The 23,753-nt window shown below is 44.4% G+C and overlaps 1 protein-coding gene across 1 annotated transcript in view; it reads right to left on the reverse strand.

Annotated features, from left to right (window-relative positions):
• Positions 1–9,407, reverse strand: part of LOC141084439 (uncharacterized) — a 32,396-nt gene extending 22,989 nt beyond the window's left edge. The window contains exons 1-2 of the mRNA XM_073569163.1: positions 8,966–9,407; positions 8,332–8,803 (exon numbers count right to left, since the gene is read on the reverse strand). Of these exons, the coding sequence (XP_073425264.1) occupies positions 8,332–8,803; positions 8,966–9,393 (900 nt within the window). The 5' untranslated portion in view covers positions 9,394–9,407. The remainder of the gene's footprint in view (positions 1–8,331; positions 8,804–8,965) is intronic.
• Positions 9,408–23,753: the final 14,346 nt, after the last annotated feature.

The raw sequence follows: 23,753 nt of genomic DNA on the forward strand, positions 1-23,753 counted from the left end.
GGTCCCTTTAAAAACAGGGTGGCACATGTTAAGGAGCTGAAACTACTAAACCCTTCATCCAATTTTAATGTGGAAACCCTCAAATGAAAGCTGAAAGTCTGAACTTCAACTGCATCTGAATTGTTTTGTTTAAAATTCATTGTGGTAATGTCTAGAACCAAAATTAGAAAAATGTTGTCTCTGTCTAAATATATGTGGACCTAACTGTATATTATAATGCCACCCCATCCCTCCCCATGAAATATGGCCGTCACACTGTCCTTCCTTATGAACAATAATTGTCAAACCATCCTTCCTTAACAACTACACTGTCCGCTTTGGACACAAATACGGGAAGAACTTACAAACTCTTTTCACATGTTGTCATTGGTGGGATTTAAATCCAGCACCCCAGCTCTTCAAAGCAATAGTGCTAATCACTAAGGCCACCATGCTGCCCACATAGCCTGTACCCCCATATGTACACTCACATATAGCCTGCACCCTCATATCTACCCCTACATATAGCCTGCACTCTCATATGAACCTCCACATATAGCCAGCACCCCATATGTAGCCTGCACTCCAATATGTACCCCCACATATAGCCTGCACTTGCATATGCACACCCACATATAGCCAGCACCCCCATATATAGCCCCACATGTAGCCTGTACCCACCCATATGTACCCTCACATATAGCCTGCACCCACCCATATGTACCCTCACATATAGCCTGCACCCACCTATATGTATCCTACATAGAGCCTGCAACCCTATATGTACACCTTATACGTAGCCTGCTCCTCCATATGTACCCTCACATATAGCCTGCACCCCCTATATGTACCCCCCAAATGTAGCATGTACCCCCATATATGTACTCCCATATTTCTCTAGCACCGCATATATGTACCCCACATATAGCCTGCACCCGCCATATGTCTCTCCACATATAACCTGCACCCCATATGTTCCCCATATATATTCTGCACTCCATATGCATCCAGCACCCCACATATATTTTGCACCCCATATCTACCCCCACATACAGCCTGCACCCCCATATATACCTTCCACATACTGTACAGCCTGCACACCCATAAGTACCGCACCTATATTCTGCACCCCCATATGTACCCCCACATACAGCCTGCACCCCCATCTGTACCCTCACTTAGCCTGCACCCCCATATGTACTCCAGTTCCCTAATTACCTGTCACTAGTGCCTCTTCTTCTCTTCTCTTGTGCTGTTTCCTGCCCAGGAATACATTTCACTTGCAAGCTATTGCATGGCTCCACATCTAAGTCACATGGGCTTGATGTCATCATAGATCCTTTACTTCTTTCATTTAGCTTCCTCTTTCAGACAGGGAGCTGATCAGTACTTCTCTGACTAATAAATATGGAGGATTTCATACCCAGTCCAGCGGAAATAAGAAGGGGGAAATTAAAAAATGTAATAATATTCCTTTCATGGTGGCAACCCCCACAACCTGCCGCCGTAGGCACGTGCCCTCGGATGCCTAGTGGCAAATATGGCCCTGGCGATGAGAATAAAGATGGTAATAATATTCTGACTCCTATACAGAAAAGTAGCGTTTGTGGAGGGTTAAGTATACTCTAATAGGTGCTGATTTCATATTTCCTGGTCTCGTGGCTTATTCTAGAAACTCAAGTGCATATCATCATGGGCTGGCAGGATGTGCTCTTTCTTCCCGTATCATCTGTCTTCACATGACAGCCTGCATACCTTCCTCCTTCATTTCACAGCAAAGAAAGAAAAATCCAGCAATGACAGTTGATAAGTGAGAAAAACCGTCAGCAAACAGAACAAGGAGCTTAGCAAACAGTTAAATGTCAGGATGAGGCATCTCTTCAACTGCAAGTATACAAGAGCTGCAATATTTATGGCCTATTGATGTCATTACAAAGTAAATATGGCCTCTCTTCTGCAGAATTAGGTATGATTAAGTGCCAGACAGATGTTTGTTTAGAACATAGGAGTGTCCAAGCCAACAAAGAAACCAGGATTAACCATCAGGATGCTGGAAGTAACTGTACAGGTACGACATATTACTGACTGCACTAAGTATGAAGATGAATGTGGCTCTCTTTATATTGGACACATTACGAGTGAAGGTAACTTTAGAAGCAAACTGATCTGTGCAAATCAGTCTGCTTGTCAAAATTACAGTTCTCAAGCTATAAGTGTGAGGCTGGTTTCACATTTGCGTTTTTTAGCGCTGGAAAAAAACGCATACGTGCGCATGCGATTTTTCCCCTATATTTAACATGGGTGCGCATACCTGCGCGCTTGTAAGCGCATGTATGCGATTTTCATGCGCTGCGTTTTTTTGGGGTGTGCGTTGGTATTTTCCAGACGCTGCATGTTGCATTTTTTGGCCCTTGAAAAAATCGCATGCGCACGTATGCGCACGTTTTGCGCTAAAAATGGCCATTATAGCCTATGGATGCGCATACGTGCGCACTGGCATGCGCAGGTATGCGATTTTTTAGCGCTGCGTTTTTTGGGTGGTGTCCACTTTTTATCCTAGTTAGAATCTTCTAAAGTCAAAAAAAAAAAGTCTATATAAAGGAGGTGCCTGCCAAAACTCTGCCACTACTACACTAGACAGATTGAAGAGCAGACATTCAACCAAGAACCCATTATATCAGCAAAGAATGTGAGTATATTACATTATATGCCTGTCCTTTTAAATTATGTATGTACTAATGATTTTTATTATTTTTACATGCAGTATGTCTTCAGAATCTGAGTATTCCCCATCGCGGCAGGAATTGGCGCAAGCAGACCGTGAGGTGATTATTTTCGTGCATCTGGTAAGTATATCTGCTGCTTCTCCAAATCTCTTACGTTTTTTTCAACTTTCAGACATCGTCATCATCATCTGTGGACGGGAATAGTGAGGGTGAAGAGCAGGAGCAGTGAAGCCAAGTCCCGGTGGTGATACGGAATGTAAGTATCAAATGATTTGTAATGTTCTTTATTTTTTTTTTATCTTCTATTTTTACTCTTTTTTTTGTTTCTTTTTTTGTAACTTTTTAGTCAATTTAAATTTGATTATTCTAATGAATGTGTTTTGTCTAGGTTCCACAACGGGATGAAGACGTCTACCTGGATAATGAGCAGCTCATCAGCCTGGTCCAGGAGCGTTCGCCGTTGTGGGACAGCCGTGACCGGCTGTACAAGGACAATGTGGTGACCCGGCGGCTATGGAATGAGGTGGCCGCAGCGTTGATGGATGGCTGGGACAGCGCCACAGCATCCGCCAAAAAGGCGTTTAGTGAGTATTTCCCTGCTCTGTATTGTGCCGCAGTGACTGTTGTCCTTGACGGCACTGTTGGGTTTCGTGCTAGGCGTATTCTAGCAGGAAACCCAACAGTGTCATCGGGGTCTACAGTGACTGCTTTGAGTATTGTATTGCTACATTGTGCCGCAGTGACTGTTGTCCTTGACGGCACTGTTGGGTTTCGTGCTAGGCGTATTCTAGCAGGAAACCCAACAGTGTCATCGGGGTCTACAGTGACTGCTTTGAGTATTGTATTGCTACATTGTGCCGCAGTGACTGTTGTCCTTGACGGCACTGTTGGGTTTCGTGCTAGGCGTATTCTAGCAGGAAACCCAACAGTGTCATCGTGGTCTACAGTGACTGCTTTGAGTATTGTATTGCTACATTGTGACGCAGTGACTGTTGTCCTTGACGGCACTGTTGGGTTTCGTGCTAGGTGTATTCTAGCAGGAAACCCAACAGTGTCATCGGGGTCTACAGTGACTGCTTTGAGTATTGTATTGCTACATTGTGCCGCAGTGACTGTTGTCCTTGACGGCACTGTTGGGTTTCGTGCTAGGTGTATTCGAGCAGGAAACCCAACAGTGTCATCGGGGTCTACAGTGACTGCTTTGAGTATTGTATTGCTACATTGTGCTGCAGTGACTGTTGTCCTTGACGGCACTGTTGGGTTTCGTGCTAGGCGTATTCTAGCAGGAAACCCAACAGTGTAATCGGGGTCTACAGTGACTGCTTTGAGTATTGTATTGCTACATTGTGCCGCAGTGACTGTTGTCCTTGACGGCACTGTTGGGTTTCTTGCTAGGTGTATTCGAGCAGGAAACCCAACAGTGTCATCGGGGTCTACAGTGACTGCTTTGAGTATTGTATTGCTACATTGTGCCGCAGTGACTGTTGTCCTTGACGGCACTGTTGGGTTTCGTGCTAGGCGTATTCTAGCAGGAAACCCAACAGTGTCATCGTGGTCTACAGTGACTGCTTTGAGTATTGTATTGCTACATTGTGCCGCAGTGACTGTTGTCCTTGACGGCACTGTTGGGTTTCTTGCTAGGTGTATTCGAGCAGGAAACCCAACAGTGTCATCGGGGTCTACAGTGACTGCTTTGAGTATTGTATTGCTACATTGTGCCGCAGTGACTGTTGTCCTTGACGGCACTGTTGGGTTTCGTGCTAGGCGTATTCTAGCAGGAAACCCAACAGTGTCATCGTGGTCTACAGTGACTGCTTTGAGTATTGTATTGCTACATTGTGCCGCAGTGACTGTTGTCCTTGACGGCACTGTTGGGTTTCGTGCTAGGCGTATTCTAGCAGGAAACCCAACAGTGTCATCGGGGTCTACAGTGACTGCTTTGAGTATTGTATTGCTACATTGTGCCGCAGTGACTGTTGTCCTTGACGGCACTGTTTTTTTTTATCAACAGTGGACAAAGTCCGAACACGTTGGCGTTCGATCAAGGACCGCTTCAACAGTGATGTTCGTGCTGAGGGCCAGGTTCGCAGTGGATCTGCGTCAAGGACCAGAACTAGATACCGTCACTATCACGCGTTGCAGTTCCTAAGACCGGTCCTTGCCACAAGATCGTAAGTATTATACATTTTGGGTTTTTATTTTTATTAATCTGTGTTTTTCTAATCCACAGCTGATGCTTCTTGTAAAGGCATGGTAGTAATGATTTTCCTTTCTTCCACAGCACCTGGAGCAGCACCCTGCAACCTGGCCCTGGAGCCGTCCTTCCTCGGACGTCCTCTGACCCGTCCCAGCCATCCGACAGCCAGGAAGCACCTTGCAGGTCCCACACACACACAGCTGGTGACCAGGAAGCTGGGCCATCAGGTGTTCCCCTGTCCCAGGTCTCTGCCACTGGTTATGCGGGCACTACCCGCCAGCGGCAGAGGGCCTTGGACAGGAATGTCTTGCCCGAGTTTATGCATTTGAGCGAGACATTTAATTCCAGCCTCAAGTCACTGTCCGACAGAGTTGAAAGCGGTTTTGCACTGATGGAACGTGGTTTTAACCACTTTGAACACCGCTTCAATTCTGTAGAACAGCGCCTTGACCGTCTGGAGGCCGACCTCAACAGACCAGCACACCATTTTTTTAGTAAGATTGAAAAGGGCATGGCGGAACACCTTAGTCCTGATCAACAGCTGAATGTGTTGCAGGCCTGCAACAATGCTTTCTTGCAGGCTATGCAGCATAATCGGTACGGTCAGCAGTCAGTGGTGTCCTTTCCACCTGTGCCACCATTGACTCGCTTCACCTCACTACCGACTTGTGCTGCATACCACTGCACGGACACCTCTCTTCAAAGCCAGGACACCCACCGTTACACCACCACAAGTCTGAGTGCAGCTGGTCACTTCACCGACACCACCATGGCAAGCGCTGCTCCTGTCTGGAGCACCACCGCCAATCCCATGCATGCGTGGAGCTCAGCCACCACTAGGCAAACATGGAACAGCCCTGCCGCTACAACAACATGTAGTAGCCCTGCCACCACCACTCTGCAAACCTGGACCATCACTGCCGCCACCAGTCCTCCTGCAAGGACGAGCACTGACAACGAAGAGCAGCAGCAGCCACCTCAGCAGCAGCAGCCACCTCAGCAGCAGCCACCTCAGCAGCAGCCGCCACCTCAGCAGCAGCAGCAACCACCTCAGCAGCAGCAGCCACCTCAGCAGCAGCCGCCACCTCAGCAGCAGCAGCCACCTCAGCAGCAGCCGCCACCTCAGCAGCAGCCGCCACCTCAGCAGCAGCAGCCATACCAGCAGACGGGGGACCTGCATTCCATATTTGCCCCTAGTTCAAGGCGAAATCAATCAAGGCGGGCATTGGGCCAAAGTCGGTCCAGGCACACAAGCCTACGGCGACATGCCATTACAACTAATGTACCTGAACAGATTTCCTCTCCTACAAGTGTTCCTACTTTAATTCCCTTAACTGGACTACCTTCCCCCACAAGTTTTGTTGCCCCTTCCCCTCAAACACCGTCTTCAACTGCAAGTGTTGCATATTCCCTGCACACCCCCAAATTGAAACCATCTGCCCCCAAACGCCGTAAAAAATAATTTTTAGTTTTATTTTTGTGATAAAAAATAAATTTACATTTGTGGTTCACCATTAATAAGTTTCATTAATGTTGTTTGCGCCGCTCACACACACTGATGGGTAAATACATGTTAAAAACAAACCCAAGGGCTAGTATAGTCATATGTGAAATAACATGGACTAGTATAGTCATTCCAAGGCCTAGTGCAATAACTCTAGTTTTACCAAATAGAATCTGGTTTCATGAAAAACAAACTGTGGAAACTTGTCTAAAAAATAAGTTTCTTTCTAGTTTCACCAGTTTGTTTTTTGTGAAACAAGATGCTAGTTGTTAAAAATCGAGTTATTACAGTAGGCCTTGGTATGACTATACTAGGCCGTGGTATTTCACATATTACTATACTACTAGCCCCAAGGCCTACTATACTCATATTTGAAATACCACGGCCTAGTATAGTCATTACAAGGCCTAGTGTAATAACTCTAGTTTTACCAAATATAATCTGGTTTCATGAAAAACAAAATGTTGAAACTTGTCTAAAAAATAAGTTTATTTCTAGTTTCACCAGTTTGTTTTTTGTGAAACAAGATGCTAGTTGTTAAAAATCAAGTTATTACAGTAGGCCTTGGTATGACTATACTAGGCCGTGGTATTTCACATATTACTATACTACTAGCACCAAGGCCTACTATACTCATATTTGAAATACCACGGCCTAGTATATTCATTCCAAGGCCTAGTGTAATAACTCTATTTTTACCAAATAGAATCTGGTTTCATGAAAAACAAACTGTTGAAACTTGTCTAAAAAATAAGTTTCTTTCTAGTTTCACCAGTTTGTTTTTTGTGAAACAAGATGCTAGTTGTTAAAAATCGAGTTATTACAGTAGGCCTTGGTATGACTATACTAGGCCGTGGTATTTCACATATTACTATACTACTAGCCCCAAGGCCTACTATACTCATATTTGAAATACCACGGCCTAGTATAGTCATTACAAGGCCTAGTGTAATAACTCTAGTTTTACCAACTAGAATCTATTTTCAAACTGTTGAAACTTGTCAAGTTTTGTGAAACAAGATACTAGTTTGCCAAAATCGAGTAGGCCTTGTGGCCTTGTTATGACTATACTAGGCCGTGGTATTTCACATATGAATATACTAGTAGGCACAAGGCCTAATATACTCATATTTGAAATACCACGGCCTAGTATAGTCATTCCAAGGCCTAGTGTAACTTACTTGTATTCCCCATGGACTTTCATTGGGGTTGGGTTTTGAGGGTTGTGTTTTGAGAAAATCACATACTTTGTTTTAAACTAGTTGCACAATTTTCGATTGAAAAAAAAATGGTTTCATGATTCATGGCCTGCAGCTTTGCTCATTCCAATATATTTCACGCAGACTAGCAATGCTGAATTTTAACTCATATGTGTATTTACCTGCCCAGGTGTGTGAACATAAAAAAATTCAGTTATACATGGGAAGTTTTTTAATTAATTGGAGTTTAAAAAATATAGTGCACTCAGTAATGGTATCAAATAAGGATTTTTATTACCATAAACAACAACATTACACCATTTCATCTTGCCAGTGCACCCGTCCTACATCAGAAATAAAGTAGGCCGCAAATTTGTCCCTCATTTGGCCAACTTCAACGGATGACCTGAGAGTGTGCTGAGTGAATTCAGGCAATGGGTTAGGAGCATCATCGTCCAGTTCAAAGGTCGGGTGCTCTTTAGCCATCACAAAGTTATGTAGAACCACACAGGCCTTCACCACCTCATCGACTGTTTCAAGTTTAAGATTAATGGCCGTGCCCAGAATTCGCCATCTGGAAACAAGAATCCCAAAAGCACACTCGACAGTTCTTCTGGCCCTGGTCAGCCTGTAATTAAATATTTTTTTGGTGTGGTCCAAGTCCCGGCTGGAGTAGGGTTTCAGTAAGTTTCCGCACATTTGAAAAGCCTCATCGCCAACCATTACAAAGGGCAGTGGCGGAGCTTCGGTGTGAGGAAGAGGCCGTGGCATAGGGAAATTAAATTGGTTGCCATACAACCTCCGGCCCATGTCTGAGTTTTTAAAAGCCTGCGAGTCATTACCACGGCCAAATGCTCCAATGTCCACTGCTACAAACATACATCCGGCATCCGCAATTGCAATGAGTACTATTGAAAAGTACTTTTTGTAATTATAGTACTCAGATCCCGTTCTTTGGGGTTTGATGATCCGTATGTGTTTCCCATCAACAGCTCCCAAACAGTTGGGAAAATTGCATACTGTCCAGAATTTGTCAGCAATTTCCATCCACTTTTCAGCGGTGGGCAGGGGCATAAATTCTGGGCAAAGAACATTCCAGAGAGCCCGGCAGGTGTCAGCAACAATTCCAGACAAGGTAGAGATTCCAATACGGTACTGGAAGTGTAGTGAGGATAGGGTTTCTCCAGTCGCCAGGAATCTGTGAACAGACAAAGAAGTAAAATTAATATTTATGTATATTATTTTTAAAAACTATAAAATAAGATATTAGTACATTCACGAAAACTAATTACCCAAGGTTTTGAATACTAAATTTCCAAAAAAAAACATCAGACCACACCCCTTTGTTTTTAAAACATACCGTAATGTCACCAGTAGCCGTTCTTCAGGAGGAATCGCAAGACGGAGCTGTGTGTCCTGTCTCCGGATGGATTGTTGGACACGAGCAAGCAAATCCATGAAACTTTCGTGGGACATCCGGATATAATCATTAAATTTCTCCGGGTTTGCACGTAGCTCGCTGTAGAGGGTGTGGTATGCCCCACGGCTCTCCCGGAGTTCAACAATCGGATGTATCCACATACGCCGCCGTCTTCGCTGCCTCTCTCTCTTCCTTTGTTCATGGCAAGCAACTGCATACGCCTGAGCCATCGCGATGTCCAAATCCAAGTTGAAGTGAAAACTCTTCCAGCGCAGATCCATGGTCACGAGAAGAATCAAGCAAATGTGAAGAATACTGTAGACAAGGTCTATATATATTAACATACCACACCCACAATGAAGTCCCATTGGTCTTGTGTGTTGTTGAATGGTTGTATTTTCTTTTTTGTGGGGTTTTTCCAAAATCTGTAAAAAAACGCAAACGCACAAAAAACGCATACAAACGCGCAAAAACGCTGCGTTTTTTTCCTGCATGCGCATTAAAATGCTGGAAAAAAACGCAGCGTTTGTATGCATTTGTATGCGTTTTTTTAATGCGTTTTTTTGCGGGAAAAACGCGCTGCAAAAAAAAGCAAGTGTGAAACTAGCCTAACCTACATAATGCATATTGTGGTTGATCAGCTCACTTGGCCGCAAACAGAGGTGGTCACGGGAACACTGCATCTTTAAGGATGCACTTGGTTTATTGGATACAGCATAAACCAAGGTTTAAGCACAAAAATAAAGACAGCCCTCTGGGCAAAACAGGCAAGACAAATCGATAGCACTACGTGCAGTCCTTGCATTTGTCACAATATTTTGCGAAGGGATGGACCACCCCAATTACTATGCCTTCGGAATAGTTTGATGATGACCTATAAAACTAGTTAGAGGCTCATACTTTTTGTTTTGTGCAAATACAGTAGAAATTGATTATTTTGCAAATTATGATGTGCTACACCCTAGGAGAACACTCCAAAGTGATGGCCACTAGGTGTCCCCCTGCTCTCTAACGTTATCCGTCTCCAACAACAAAAAAGTGAGGGCAGGATTACAGTAAGTAGGGATGGGGCTTTGTCTCTCCACTCTCCTTTGCTGTCAAACTGCATGCAAGATTTACAGGAAGGTTGTTTTTTACTATGAAAGAGGCAAGCCATTGGACAATGACAGCCACATTGCTAATGTAAGGAGGTGAAGTACAAGAGCAGCTGGGGGAGGGCTGCCTCCTCTGCTCCATGCACAGGACCATTGGATAGGGGAGGGGCTGAGCACAGGGGGCCAGCAGAGGAGAGCAGAGAGCGGGAAATCTGCCCGGGCTTTCTCTCGGTGCAGCCTGGTGAGCTGAAGGGGAAGGTCGCTGATAGAGACTGCAGAAGAGACAGAGCTCCCGGTCACAGAGAAAATCTGGGGTATCGTGCATAGGGACAGCAGAACGTTAGTACGTGAGACTGTGTACTGTGGAGTCAGTGGAGCTGCGCCCTGACCCCATGGACAGACTGAGACCTGCAGAGAATCAGAGACCCTAGCCCGTGACTACGAACATTTGGAGTTTGCAGTGACAGATAAGTTATGTGCTGATCCCCATGTGAAGTCTGTGTCCAGATCGAGGGCTGTATGCTGTGATTAGAGACTTCCCTGGGAACCTCTTTAGATAGACTGTGATAGTGACAAGACGCTTCCTTGCAGACATGCTGCATTCAGTTGCTGAGCTGAGACCTGTATAGAGAGACTGAGCCACGGACAAGGGGCTGTGATTCATGTGTTAATGTAGAGCCCCTAATGATGGTGAGAGAACACCTCTGCCAAAGCAGGGAGAAGGACTTGGAGGAAAAGGGGCATATCGTCAGCCTCAGACCCTTTTGGCTCCAGCGTTAACCCCTCATACTCCAGCTGGACTTCATTAAGGACCCCAGAGACAGAGGACATCAAGCACCGCTTGTGCCTTGGTGCCATCGTTGGACAAGAGTGATCCCCTCCAATCAAGACCCCCGGGACTGATAAGTTTGTCTCATAGGAGAATACCTTTTCTACTGATTGAACCCCATATATGTCTCTCTGCTGTTGTTATAATCTGTTATATTTCATTCTCTGTTATACTGTATGTTTTACCAGTATTATCCCTTGTAAATAAGCCTCCCTTTTACTGTTGGTCTGCCTGTTCCGTGGTGACATTTATCTCTCCTGCACCTTATTACACTTGGCATAGGTGGCAAGATGTCACACGCAGGCACAGGCGAGGCAGACCAAGCAGTCAGGGAAGGCCCCGGGACTAGCATACCACTGGGAGCCACGTTGAATAAGATGCCGAGGTTTAATGGGAGCAATGTGATGTTGTGGGGTTGGACGGAGCGTATCCAGGAAATGATGTGGATGCATCCCATGACACCAGCCCTGGAGGCAGAGATAGCATTGATGGCCCTGGAGGGGGAGGCACGGGATTCTGTCAAGCATAGGTCCCCCTGGGAGAGAGATAACCTGGACAAAGTATTACGGATACTTGAGGAGACGCATGGGGACCCCACTGACGTAGTGGAGCTGCGCATGCGACTGTTTTACCAGGCACAAAGAGAGGGAGAGACCATGACTCAGTTTATGAACGCCCTTCAAGAGCTTCACACAGCTATTAACCAGAAGGACGGTGTAGGCGTAGGGTCAATTAATGTTGTGCTGCGAGACCAGCTGGTGATGGGCTTGGGAGACGAGTTGATGAAGCAGGCCTTGCGAGAGCGTGTGCGGGAGAAACCATACATGACTTTCTCTCAGGTTGGGAGTGAGGCGCGCACGCGTGAGCAGGAGCAGGGAGTGTTAGCACCAGTGGGGAAGGTATGGAGCAGGGAGGTAGCTGCCCCTCAATGGGTGGAAGCCCTGAAAGAAGAGATTAAGTGGATCCGTGAGGAAATGGCCGAATATAAGAGGGCCCCTGCTACAGAAACTTCCCCCCAATGTGAGACTAGTGCCGCTCAGCGAAGAAGACCGTCTACATGCTGCAACTGTGGAGTACTTAGCTTGAATGAAGAAGAGACGGCATGGACCCAGGATTCCCAGCTGAAGATAAGAAGAATCTGGAAGGAGATTGAGAGTCTGGGAGAAGCTCTTACTGCTATCTTGGGGACCAGCGGCATGTGCCGAGGTAACATGTGGAAGCACACAGAGAAAGGTAGAGAAGTGCGGAGCATGAAGAAGACTTCAGCAATGGCTCAAGAGCGTGATCATGTGTCCAGGAGTGAGGAGCAACTACCGATGAGCGACGCTTCCCACCGAGGTCGGCGATACAGACCAAAGCGCCCACCAGATAGATGCAGCCGTGAGTGCTGGGCATACGGAAAAGTGTGACACCTGTCAAGAAATTGCCCTACTCTAGAACGGCGGTGGCAGAGATCCGCTCACCCCTCTGGGGGTCCTGTTAATTGGAGGAAGCGTTGCCCCTGTAAGGAAAGGTATGGCGGGAAAAGGAGAGCCCCACGCAGAGCAAGACAGTGTTCTGGTGTCAGACGCCAAGAAGAGGTGGAGAGGATGTCGACTGTCCACGAACATATGTCTGTACTGTCCCGGCACGTGGAGGCGGGGTTGGAAGAACCCCAACCTGGGTCTGGAGGCCACGACGGTAAAGTTCGACCCATAGAGGAGGAAGAGACTATTGCATGACTGGTCCATCGAGATGAGTTACTATCGGACCCGCCACAAACTACCGGCCAAGGAGAAAAGGAGAAAAGAGCTTCTGAAATACCCATTCCTGCGGTTTCTGTCAATGAGGAGAAAGAGCCACTGGTGTCGTCCCCTGAGGTGGGGCCTGTGCCATCTGCCGGCTCACAAGATTCCAACTGGGCAAACAAGATGGAACAGCGGTGTGAAACAGGGAGTGTGGCTGAAAAGTCCTGAAAAGTGGCGCCCGACGTGGATGTTGAAGATTCATGCTTGAATGACCCTGATCCCTCTGGTTCTAGTTTTGACGAAATTACTCCTGTCAAAGAGGGTGGGAGCTGTGGAGAAGAATTGCCAGAACTAAGTCCCCAAACTGAGAAGCCCAGGCAAGAAGTCCCTACATTTCCCGCTGATGGTGAAGTAAAAGGCGAAACGTCTGTTAGCAGCAAAGCCAAGAAGAAGCAAAAAAAGACAGTAGAAGCTGTCGGAAGAGTTAATGCGATAACACAAAAGGCATCTGAGGAATTGTCTTCTATGGCTGACGATGAAGTAGAGGAAGAACATCCAAACCTAACCGATGAGCTACTCCTAAATCAGTTAGTTCAGGAGTATTTGGCAGAAGAAAGACTGGAGCAGATGTGAGGTTTACAGGTATCTGTCTACCCTCAACAGAGCAATGAGAAGCACGAAGACCCCTCGCCCATGGAATGGCAAGCTAAAATAGTGGGGGAATGTAAGGAGGTGAAGTACAAGAGCAGCTGGGGGAGGCCTGCCTCCTCTGCTCCATGCACAGAACCATTGGATAGGGGAGGGGCTGAGCACAGGGGGCCAGGAGAGGAGAGCAGAGAGCGGGTAATCTGCCCGGGCTTTATCTCAGTGCATCCTGGGGAGCTGAAGGGGAAGGACACTGATAGAGACTGCAGAAGAGACAGAGCTCCCGGTCACAGAGAAAGTCTGGGGTATCGTGCATAGGGACAGCAGAACATTAGTACATGAGACTGTGTACTGTGGAGAAAGTGGAGCTGCGCTCTGACCCCGTGGACAGACTGAGACCTGCAGAGAAGCAGAGACCGCAGCCCGTGACTACGAACAGTTGGAGTCTGCAGTGACAGATAAATTGTGTCATGATCCCCATGTGAAGTCTGTGTCTAGAGCAAGGGCTGTATGCTGTGATTAGAGACTTCCCTGTGAACCTCCTTAGAGAGATTGTGATAAGTGGCAAGATGCTTCCTTGCAGACAGGCTGCATTCAGTTGCTGAACTGAGACCTGTATAGAGAGACTGAGCCACGGACAAGGGGCTGTGATTCATGTGTTAATGTAGAGCCCCTGATGCTGGTGAGAGAACACCTCTGCCAAAGCAGGGAGAAGGACTTGGAGAAAAAGGGGCATATCGTCAGCCTCAGACCCTTTTGGCTCCAGCGTTAACCCCTCATACTCCAGCTGGACTTCATTAAGGACCCCAGAGACAGAGGACATCAAGCACCGCTTGTGCCTTGGTGCCATCGTTGGACAAGAGTGATCCCCTCCAATCAAGACCCCCGGGACTGATAAGTTTGTCTCATGGGAGAATACCTTTTCTACTGATTGAACCCCATATATGTCTCTCCGCTGTTGTTATAATCTGTTATATCTCATTCTCTGTTATACTGTATGTTTTACCAGTATTATCCCTTGTAAATAAGCCTCCCCTTTTACTGTTGGTCTGCCTGTTCCATGGTGACATTTATCTCTCCTGCACCTTATTACACTAACAAGGAAGAAAAGGAAAGTTCCAGCTCTTATAGTACTGGCAGAATGCTGATGGAGATAAAGCATTTATTAAAATAGAGTGGATGGCAACTTAAATGGCATCAGAAGAATTCCTGAATATAATAGCCTGGAAAATGAAACAAGACAAAAAATTTTAACTTGTTCGGAATGAGTAGTGGAAGATGAATTTCTACAGACTTAGTGTAAATGAGCAGTCATGCTATAAGGATTAAAGGGTATATGTCATCATAAAATAACCTACTGTTTAAATTACGTTCTTGTGTTAATTTTTTTTGTTTTGTAAATTTTTCGTCTATCACAATTTTTGTAAAAGAAAAAAAATGAAAATGTTGCAACTTTTACACTAGCTTCTCAGGGTATTCCAGACTGGACTCATACTATTTGTTGCTTCAGGAAAGTCACATGAACATTAGCAGCCATAGACTGGCTCAGACACGGTCATTTGTACTAAAGCATCTAATGAGCCTGTGCACAGTACATTGTGAAGGAAGGGGGAGCAGGGTCAGTTGTGACATACCCTATTGTGATTTGTGTATCCTGTGTTATTGTCACGACTCTGTAGTCAGGTGTCCTGGGACCAGGGGCTCCTTCCCTGTCCCTAACACTAGGGGTGCCCTAGCTTGTCCTGTTCCCCAGATTATTTCTGATGGTGAAAACTACGTGGCCACGTACCTTGTTTTAGCTCCTGAATCCACCCTCAGTCTGTACCCATCCCCCCACCCAGGAAAAAGGGGAGTAGTAGTGTACCGTAATGCACCAACCAGACTAACAAGGTAATACAAACAGGGATAAAGGAAAATACCAGTCATACAAATATACTCACACAAACAACAGAGGTAAACACTGGGGAGTGCAGGATGGGGTAAACCAAAGGAGGTGAAAGAGTGGAATTAGCACCCACTCAAAACCTAGCAACAGTTTCGGATAAATCCACTAAATGCCTTCTCAAACAACCACCACCAACTACCATCACCTAACCATACATCACAAGCTACTCTGGCATTGAGTGCTTGCCAGGGCCCAGAATATAAAGGAGAGGGGAGTGGGTAACAGTGAACAACTGAGAGCCTTAATGCAGGAAAGCTTCCAAGAGCTTTCAACAGAGCAGATTAACCCCTGCACTGCTAAAAGAAACCTACACCGTTTAATATGATGGTGCACTGCTTCTAAACAGTGCAGAAGTAGGAGAAATGAGATGCTGCTGTCTTCTGACACCTTTCTGTTGCGGGAAACCCATGACAGTTATCAGCTTTGTATAGAAGTGGTGCCCGTCATTGTAATTCTGTCTGTGATGATAATGAACCTGCTGAAAACACTTCCTGAAAGAACAAGAACTTTTAGCCTAGAGTCGGCCCAGTAGTCAGTGTGAAAATTGCAAGATTAGTATTTTTTTTAAGACATATGATGTGATATGAGAAAAAAACAAAGCATTGCAAAAGTAAAAAAAAAAAATCCCTGTAACATTAAAATCTGATTTAAACCATGGATGATTTTCCGATTTCACATCCCTCTTAATACTGATTATTACTAATAGAAGTTGGTTTAATAATCGTGAACTATGGAGATGAAGAAATTTACAGTAGTCATTCTGTTAGCCTGGTTCAGTGACCGCATTGTTGGTGCCTCTCCCTCTTAACTCTTCACTTCTTACAGATGGAATATTATTCTATTGATCGATGGGGGTCTAATGGGTGGGGTCTCAGCTATTATACCTACAGAATAGGTGACAAAAGTTAGTGATGAGAATATGTGGCCATACTCGTACATCATATGATAGGCTGTCCTTTCATCTTACAAACCCTCTGCTCTTGGATACTTTTTCTCTGGAACATTTAGTATTTGACTGTTTCCTTGAAGAGGACTACACAACCATATGTAAATCAAAGCCATGTTTCTGAAAATAACATTTAATTGAATTTAAATGAGACTCTCAGCTCGTAAAGGCAGTATAAATAATATGTTAAAAAATACCATGTATCCTGTCCAAATATATTGTCGCATTCTCATTAGAAAAGAAAAATCTTCACATCTGGAAGCAGGGAAAAATTCTACTACACCAACATCCACTTACAATGGTCTAATGGTTTTATACAAAATATATGATGGATTAAATTAACAATTTAGGTAAAACTAGTAAAATGACCCACATGTACTTTATGCAGGCCTAATAGAGGAGATTGAGTTATTTATGTCCCTTTTATTAAAAGTCATAAATTCAAGTCTATGTTGGTTAAGGGCATGCATAAATTTATGCTATTTTCTGCTTTTTTCTAATAAGTTCAGCTACATTTGGTGAAAGCCAAGAAGATTTACATTTTTTGTACAAATTTTCTGCATGTCAGGATTTGGGACTTTTTAGGTGCAGCAGACATCAAAAATTGGTATATTTGGCTTAGTAATTTTGACCCACTATGTTACACCTAATACAGGTTGGTGCATGACATTAATGGGTACCTCAGTAGGATCCACCCCTGCCATGTCCCACAAGTGGAAATCATACATTAATGTATTATCAGTGTGTTGTTATCACACTGGGATACAATCAGGTTTGCCCATTGTACAAGTCTGTCCATTCTCTCCACCAGTGGTCCAGCTCTGATGTGTGTAACCCCCTCACTTCTTCCCTAGTTAGTGTTTGTCAGCCATCTTTCTAGGCTCATTTCTGTACAGCTCTGTTTCAGAATTGTCTTATAATCTACTGCTGTTGTTGCTGCTGTTGAAGTTGTTGTACTTGCTGCTGTTTCTATTGTGCATAATACAAGAATTCAGACAGAATAAACTTCTGGAGTCTTCATACATGCCTCTGCAGTCGAGTTAAAAATATCTGATGAAGTTCTTGGTGTGAGTACAGGCTCAATACAGACATCCGTAGAAATGCTGCATACAAAAGAATTGGAGTATGTAGTCCAAAATAAGGTATAAATGACTTTTATTCATAATTATACATACAAGGCAACAAATAATATAAAATATAGAGAATGCATGAGAACCATAGAGAGTTTAGACATCCTAATAGTAGTATGGATAAGCCTTAAAGATATATCTGAATATTAAATACCTGCTATGTCAAAAAGTACAAACTATCTCTATTAATCAAAAATAGTACACACAAACAAGCTCATTTTCAGCTCCTTTGCATATAAAAAAAATGTAGATTATTCGATAAATCTTCATCAGATTGTAACTATCAATGTGTCATTTAAATCAACTTTCTATGACCTTCATGCCTATACAGTTGTGCTCAAAAGTTTACATACCCCGGGAGAATTTTTGCTTTCTTGGCCTTTTTTCAGAGAATATGAATGATAACACCAAAACTTTTTCTCCACTCATGGTTAGTGATTGGGTGAAGCCATTTATTGCCAAACTACTGTGTTTTCTCTTTTTAAATCATAATGACAACCCAAAGCATCCAAATGACCCTGATCAAATGTTTACATACCCTGGTGATTTTGTCCTGATAACATGCACAGAAGTTGACAGAAATGGGTTTGAATGAATACTAAAGGTAACATCCTCACCTGTGACCTGTTTGCTTGTAATCAGCGTGTGTGCTAAAAAATTGAGTAAGTTTCTAGGATCCAGACAGACTCTTGCATCTCTCATCCAGCCACTGACGTTTCTGGATTGTGAGTCATGGGGAAAGCAAAAGAATTGTCAATGGATCTACGGGTTAAGGTAGTTGAACTGTATAAAACAGGAAAGGGATACAAAAAGATATCTAAGGAATTGATAATGCCAGTCAGCAGCATTCAAACTGTGATTAACAAATGGAAAATCAGGAGCTTTTTAAAAACAAAAAACAACACCATGGTCAGGTAGACCAGCAAAAATTTTGTCCACAACTTCCAGGAAAATTGTTCGGGATGCAAAGAAAAACCCACAAATAACATCAGCTGAAATACTGGACTCTTTGAAAACTAGTGGTGTGGCTGTTTCACGATGCACAATATGGAGGCACTTGAAGAAAAATGGGCTGTATGGTCAAGTCGCCAGAAGAAAGCCATTACTGCACAAATGCCACAAAGTATCTTGCCTACAATACACAAAGCAGCCCTGAGACAAGCCTCAAAACTTCTGGAACAAGGTAATTTGGAGTGATGAGACTAAAATTGAACTTTTTGTCCACAACCCTAAACGTTACATTTGGAAAGAGGTCAACAAGGCCTATGATGAAAAGAACGCCATTCCTACTGTAAAGCACGAAGGTGGATCACTGATGTTTTGGGGATGTGTGAGCTACAAAGGCACAGGAAACTTGGTCAAAGGTTGAAGGAAAGATGATTGCAGCCCGTTATCAGTAAATACTGGAGGCAAATTTGCACTCATCAGCCATGAAGCTGCGCATGGGACATGCTTGGATGTTCCAATATGACAACAATCCAAAACACAAGGCCAAATTGGCCTGTCATGGGATACAGCAGAACGAAGTGAAGGTTCTGGAGTGGCCAGCTCAATCTCCTGACCTCAATATCACTGAGTCAATCTAGGTAGATCTCAAGCGCATGTAACACCCCTTTAGGGCTACCACGGTACACTGGGTGTTATGGGGGGTCTCACCTCTCTATGGCACTGTGCTTCCACCCAAATCTGGATTGGAGCTATCTCTCTGGGCCTGCGAAGGACAGTTATCTTCTGCCAGGGGCTGATTCGGGAAACCCCTGCCACAGCTCAGTACACACACCCAGGGAACAGGAGTAAAACCGTTTAACAGATTTATTGCTATGCAGCAGAATTGAGGAGGGTTTAAAGGAATAACATACAATACAATTAACGTTGCTCTATAAAAGTCATATACACATCACAGTCTACTTCTACTCCGACCCTGCAAATATAACGTAGCAGGTTCCCCCTCTTTTGTATTAACTCAGTCCAAACGTTGGGGCCCAGTTGCCGCAGATGTTGGCGCACAAAGTAGAACCGTGGGTGCACTTAGTGGAATATTACTGTCAATAGTCTGTGTTGTAGTGTACTCACTGTAAATAGCGCTGGTAGAACCACAAGTCTCAGAAGGGCACTCACTGTGTGTCTCAAACGGTCGGAGGATTCTCTGGACACCAGCTGGGGGCAGCAGGATTTAGGCCTTTATGCAGTGGGAGTGCCGGCAGAACTCTCCGGATCTTTGCTCTCTCCAGCAGCGCGGGTCTCTCAGCAGGGGCCGCCACACTCTGCACCGTAGAGGAATGCAGATCCCCACTGCTCTGTTTCTCACAGCAAGCTGCCACACTTCTCCTTCTCTCCACATTTACTTTCACTTTCTGCACAGCTCCCTCCCCCAAGTCCCTCCTCCTCCAATCCTCTCTCTCTCCTTCTATCATCTGACTGAAACAAGGGTCCCTGGGAATTGTAGTCCACTGCCACTCAGAGGAAAAACGATTAATGTCTGTAGGTCCCTGTTTAACAGCCGCTGCAAAACTCTTCTTAGTGTCTGTAAGCTCCAGTATGCCGGTAGATGCTCTGACAGTTCTCTGTGCAGGTGTTACATGTGCAGTTCATGCTAGACAGCCCAGGAATTTACAAGAACTGAAGGCTTTTTGCAAAGAAGAGTGAGCAGCTTTACCATCTGAGACAATAAAGAACCTCATCCACAACTACCATGAAAGACTTCAAGCTGTCACTGATGTTAGAGGGAGCAATACACAGTATTAAGAAATGGGGTGTCAGTGTCTTTTGTATGTTTTGGGCTGTCATTATGATTTAAAGAGAGAAAGCACAATAGTTTGACAATAAATGGTTTCACCCAACCACTAACCATGAGTGGAGAAAAAGTTTTGATGTTATCATTTGTATTCTCTGAAAAAGGCCAAGAAGGCAACAATTCTGCTGGAGTATGTAAACTTTTGAGCACAACTGTAATATCCTTATAGACAGGTTAATGGGGTTGACCTTACTGACAGATGTCCTTTAAAAGAAAATGGCCTTTTTTGCAACATGTTTACTCTAACGAGGGTAATCTTAAAAGTCTCTAAATAAGGGAATAAGCTTTATGGTTCCACAGCAATATATAGTAAAAAGTATTGTTGGTTACATATCAATTTGAGGCATTGAGTTTGGCAGTTGCACAATCTCTTTTAGGCTTCATTCACACATCCGTGTTTAAACATGTATGTGACAAAAATGGTATTGATGGCATTAGTGTTTTGGATTAGTCTGTGTGCTATGCAAGTATTTCACAGACCATAGACTTGAATTGGCCATTTTCACCAGTGATGCTGGAGAAAAATGGACATGTCTCTGTGAGTTTTGAACATAGATATGGTCTATGAAAACACACGGACATGTGATTAGCACCATAGATTATAATGGGTATGTTTTATATACGTGAAATGAATTGGATGAAACAGGTACGTGCAACGTAATGAGGTCTGAATGAGGCCTTGCACAGTCTTTTCAACATTAATGGCAAGTGTCAGGCTAGCGTTCTTTTAAAATATATTTCTTATTTGCACATTTAGTCCTTTCCAACTAAAATTCCATAGGAATGCATGGTACATGTAAATGTTTAGATTTATTTAGAAAATTATTGTAGAACTGACATGACAGTATTTATCTACTTCAGTATAATGGAGATTACAAGGTAGCTCAGAATGGTACAAAGCATAAGATGCATGAATGTACCAACTCAGCTATAAATTAGCTATGTCTAAATCTATCTATCTATCTATCTATCTATCTATCTATCTATCTATCTATCTATATGTAAGAGGAGAGTCAAAAATCACCGCACACTCATAAGTTCATAGTGCAAAATCAGTTTTTTTAAACTGTGTCCATTAACAAAGTCTATATTCAAGGAAGCAAAAACAATGGTAATACGAAAAAAAGTCACTAAAGCTAAGACGTTTCGACCCATCCTGAGTCTTAATCATTAAGTCGCTGTATCACAAAGATAGGTATAATAAGGAGAAGGAAGGTATTCCTAGCAAGATCCACAGAGAGGATGCTTGCTGGTGATTGCAGGAATGCTGATAACCTGCTGGTATGGTGGCTGTGAGTAGCGTCACTCCCGTGCCTTGCTGTGGTGCAATTTCGTATTACCATTGTTTCTGGTCCCTTTAATATTGATTTTGTTAATGGATACAATAAAAAACTGATTTTGCACTATGAACTTATGAGTGTGCGGTGAATCTTGACTCCCCAGTACCAGGGGCTTTTCAGCCCGTTCCACCAGCACCTCGCCTCTCGACAATGTGAACACTAGACTTTATCATATTATCTGTAATAAGATCTCTAAGATGAGGCGATGGTACCCCTGAAGATGCCCTGGGTCATGTATCATTATTGCAGAAAGGCTACCACCTACTGGTTGGACGGGACCATGCAGAATCAAGCGGCACCAGAAGATTTGCAGGGGAAACAAGTTCAAATGCGCACCCGGTCAGGTGCCTTGGATGACGAAGTTCTCGTATATAAAGGTCCTGGATGCCAAACCGCAGAGGGATTTGGTGCCAAGGAAAGCAGAGGTACAGACATGGGCCAGAGACGACGCTGAAGCCAGAGTGACAGGCCTCAGGAGAGAGCATGGACCACTGTCAGATGGAGGCTGGACAACGCCCAGTGAGATCCAAAGACCCGACCACGCCAGTAAAGACTTCAGACCCAGTTATATGCCAGTCAAAATCCCGAGTCCAGACTGCGCTGGTCAAGGTCCGAATCCCTGATCTGTGCCGGTGAAGGTCTAGAGGCCAGGCAACGACAGTCTGAAGCCAGAGCCCAGCCCTCTTTCTCCTAGGCACAGGAGACACCTGCTGGCAGTCAAGCACCGAAGATCCAATAGGAGACTTTGACCGGGGGTGGACGGCTGCAATGACAGGAGGGAGACACCAGTGAAATCAGCTGTCACTTCCGGCAGCAACGTACGGCACAGCGGTCGGCCTGGGCAAGGACAACAGGTGTGGAGGGGGTCGACTGAGGGCGAAGGAGGCTCAGTGTTCCTTGATAGATTTTGTTAGGGCCATTGTGTCAAGAGGAGCTAGTGTAGCATCTCTCCTAGAAACGGGTGTACCGCCCTTGATGAAGAGACACCAGTATAATTGTTTAAGAGACTTCTCCAATTACTCTGATTAAACTGTAAGGCTTATTATATGTTTTGCATTGTATAATCCTCTTGTGCTTGTGCTGGTTTCTATTGTTAAACTGCTTTCCCAGTTCTACAAATTCCCACCATACTGGAAGCAATACTTTTGTTGTCTGTTTTGGCTTGTGCTCCTCTTTGCATTGCATCCGGTCACCTGCTTACACATCTATCTATCTATAGAGAAAAACCTGACCAGCACCTCCTAAGTTTGAACAGGTGCAAGCTGCGATAGCTGAATTATATAGAAAAAGAAAACACAACAGCACTCTATATAAGCCAACACTGAAAACACTGAATCTAATCTGTGTTATTACTCAGAAAGATGAACTTACAAAAATTAAGGCTCTTAGCGCCTAAATTGGCCAATTCATGTATGCCCATCAACCGTGGGAAGGTGACCTCCCTCTGATGGGTCCCTGCTCTACTGTATATACCTCTCTTGAGCTATCAGCTTACAGTTAAATGGACAAACATGTCTCTCCCAGGCTATGAGCCTACAATTCAAATGGGTAAGTAGAACTGATGAAAATCACCTGCTGGTCAATGGGAGGAGTGCAGAGTCAGGCTGGAGGCAGTCACACCTCCAATAGTAAAATATAGAGAAAAAACCTGACCAGCACCTCTTAAGTTCTGAACAGGTGCAAGCTGGGATATCTGCATTATATAGAAAAAGAAAACACAGCAGCACTCTATATAAGCCAAGATATATGAAAACACTGAAAACATTGAATCTAAACTGTGTTATTACTCAGTAAGATGAACTTACAAAAATGATGTCACCTTGCCGTGGTTGATGGGCATACATGAATTGGCCAATTTATGCACTAAGAACCTTCATTTTTGTAAGTTCATCTTACCGAGTAATAACACAGTTTAATTCATTCTTTTCTGTGTTTGCATATATCTTGGCTTATATAGCGTGCTGCTGTGTTTTCTTCTATTATCTGTCTATCTATCTATCTATCTTATCTATTTATCTATCATATATACTCGAGTATATGCCGACCCTAGTATAAGCCAAGGCACCTAATTTTGCCACGGAAAACTGGGTAAGCTTATTGACTCGAGTATAAGCCAGGTATGCATTGTCCCCTCATCCTGGCATGTTGCTCCCCCTGTCCTGTCCAGCTATGTGTGTCTCCCCCCTGTCCTGTCCTGGTATGTGTGGCTCCCCCATCCTGTCCTGGTATGTGTGTCTCCCCCGTCCTGTCCTGGTATGTGTGGCTTCCCCTGTCCTGT

Source organism: Dendrobates tinctorius, unplaced genomic scaffold (genome assembly GCF_039654945.1).
Source record: "Dendrobates tinctorius isolate UK_male_01 unplaced genomic scaffold, ASM3965494v1 ptg000022l, whole genome shotgun sequence".
Lineage (NCBI taxonomy): Eukaryota > Metazoa > Chordata > Amphibia > Anura > Dendrobatidae > Dendrobates > Dendrobates tinctorius.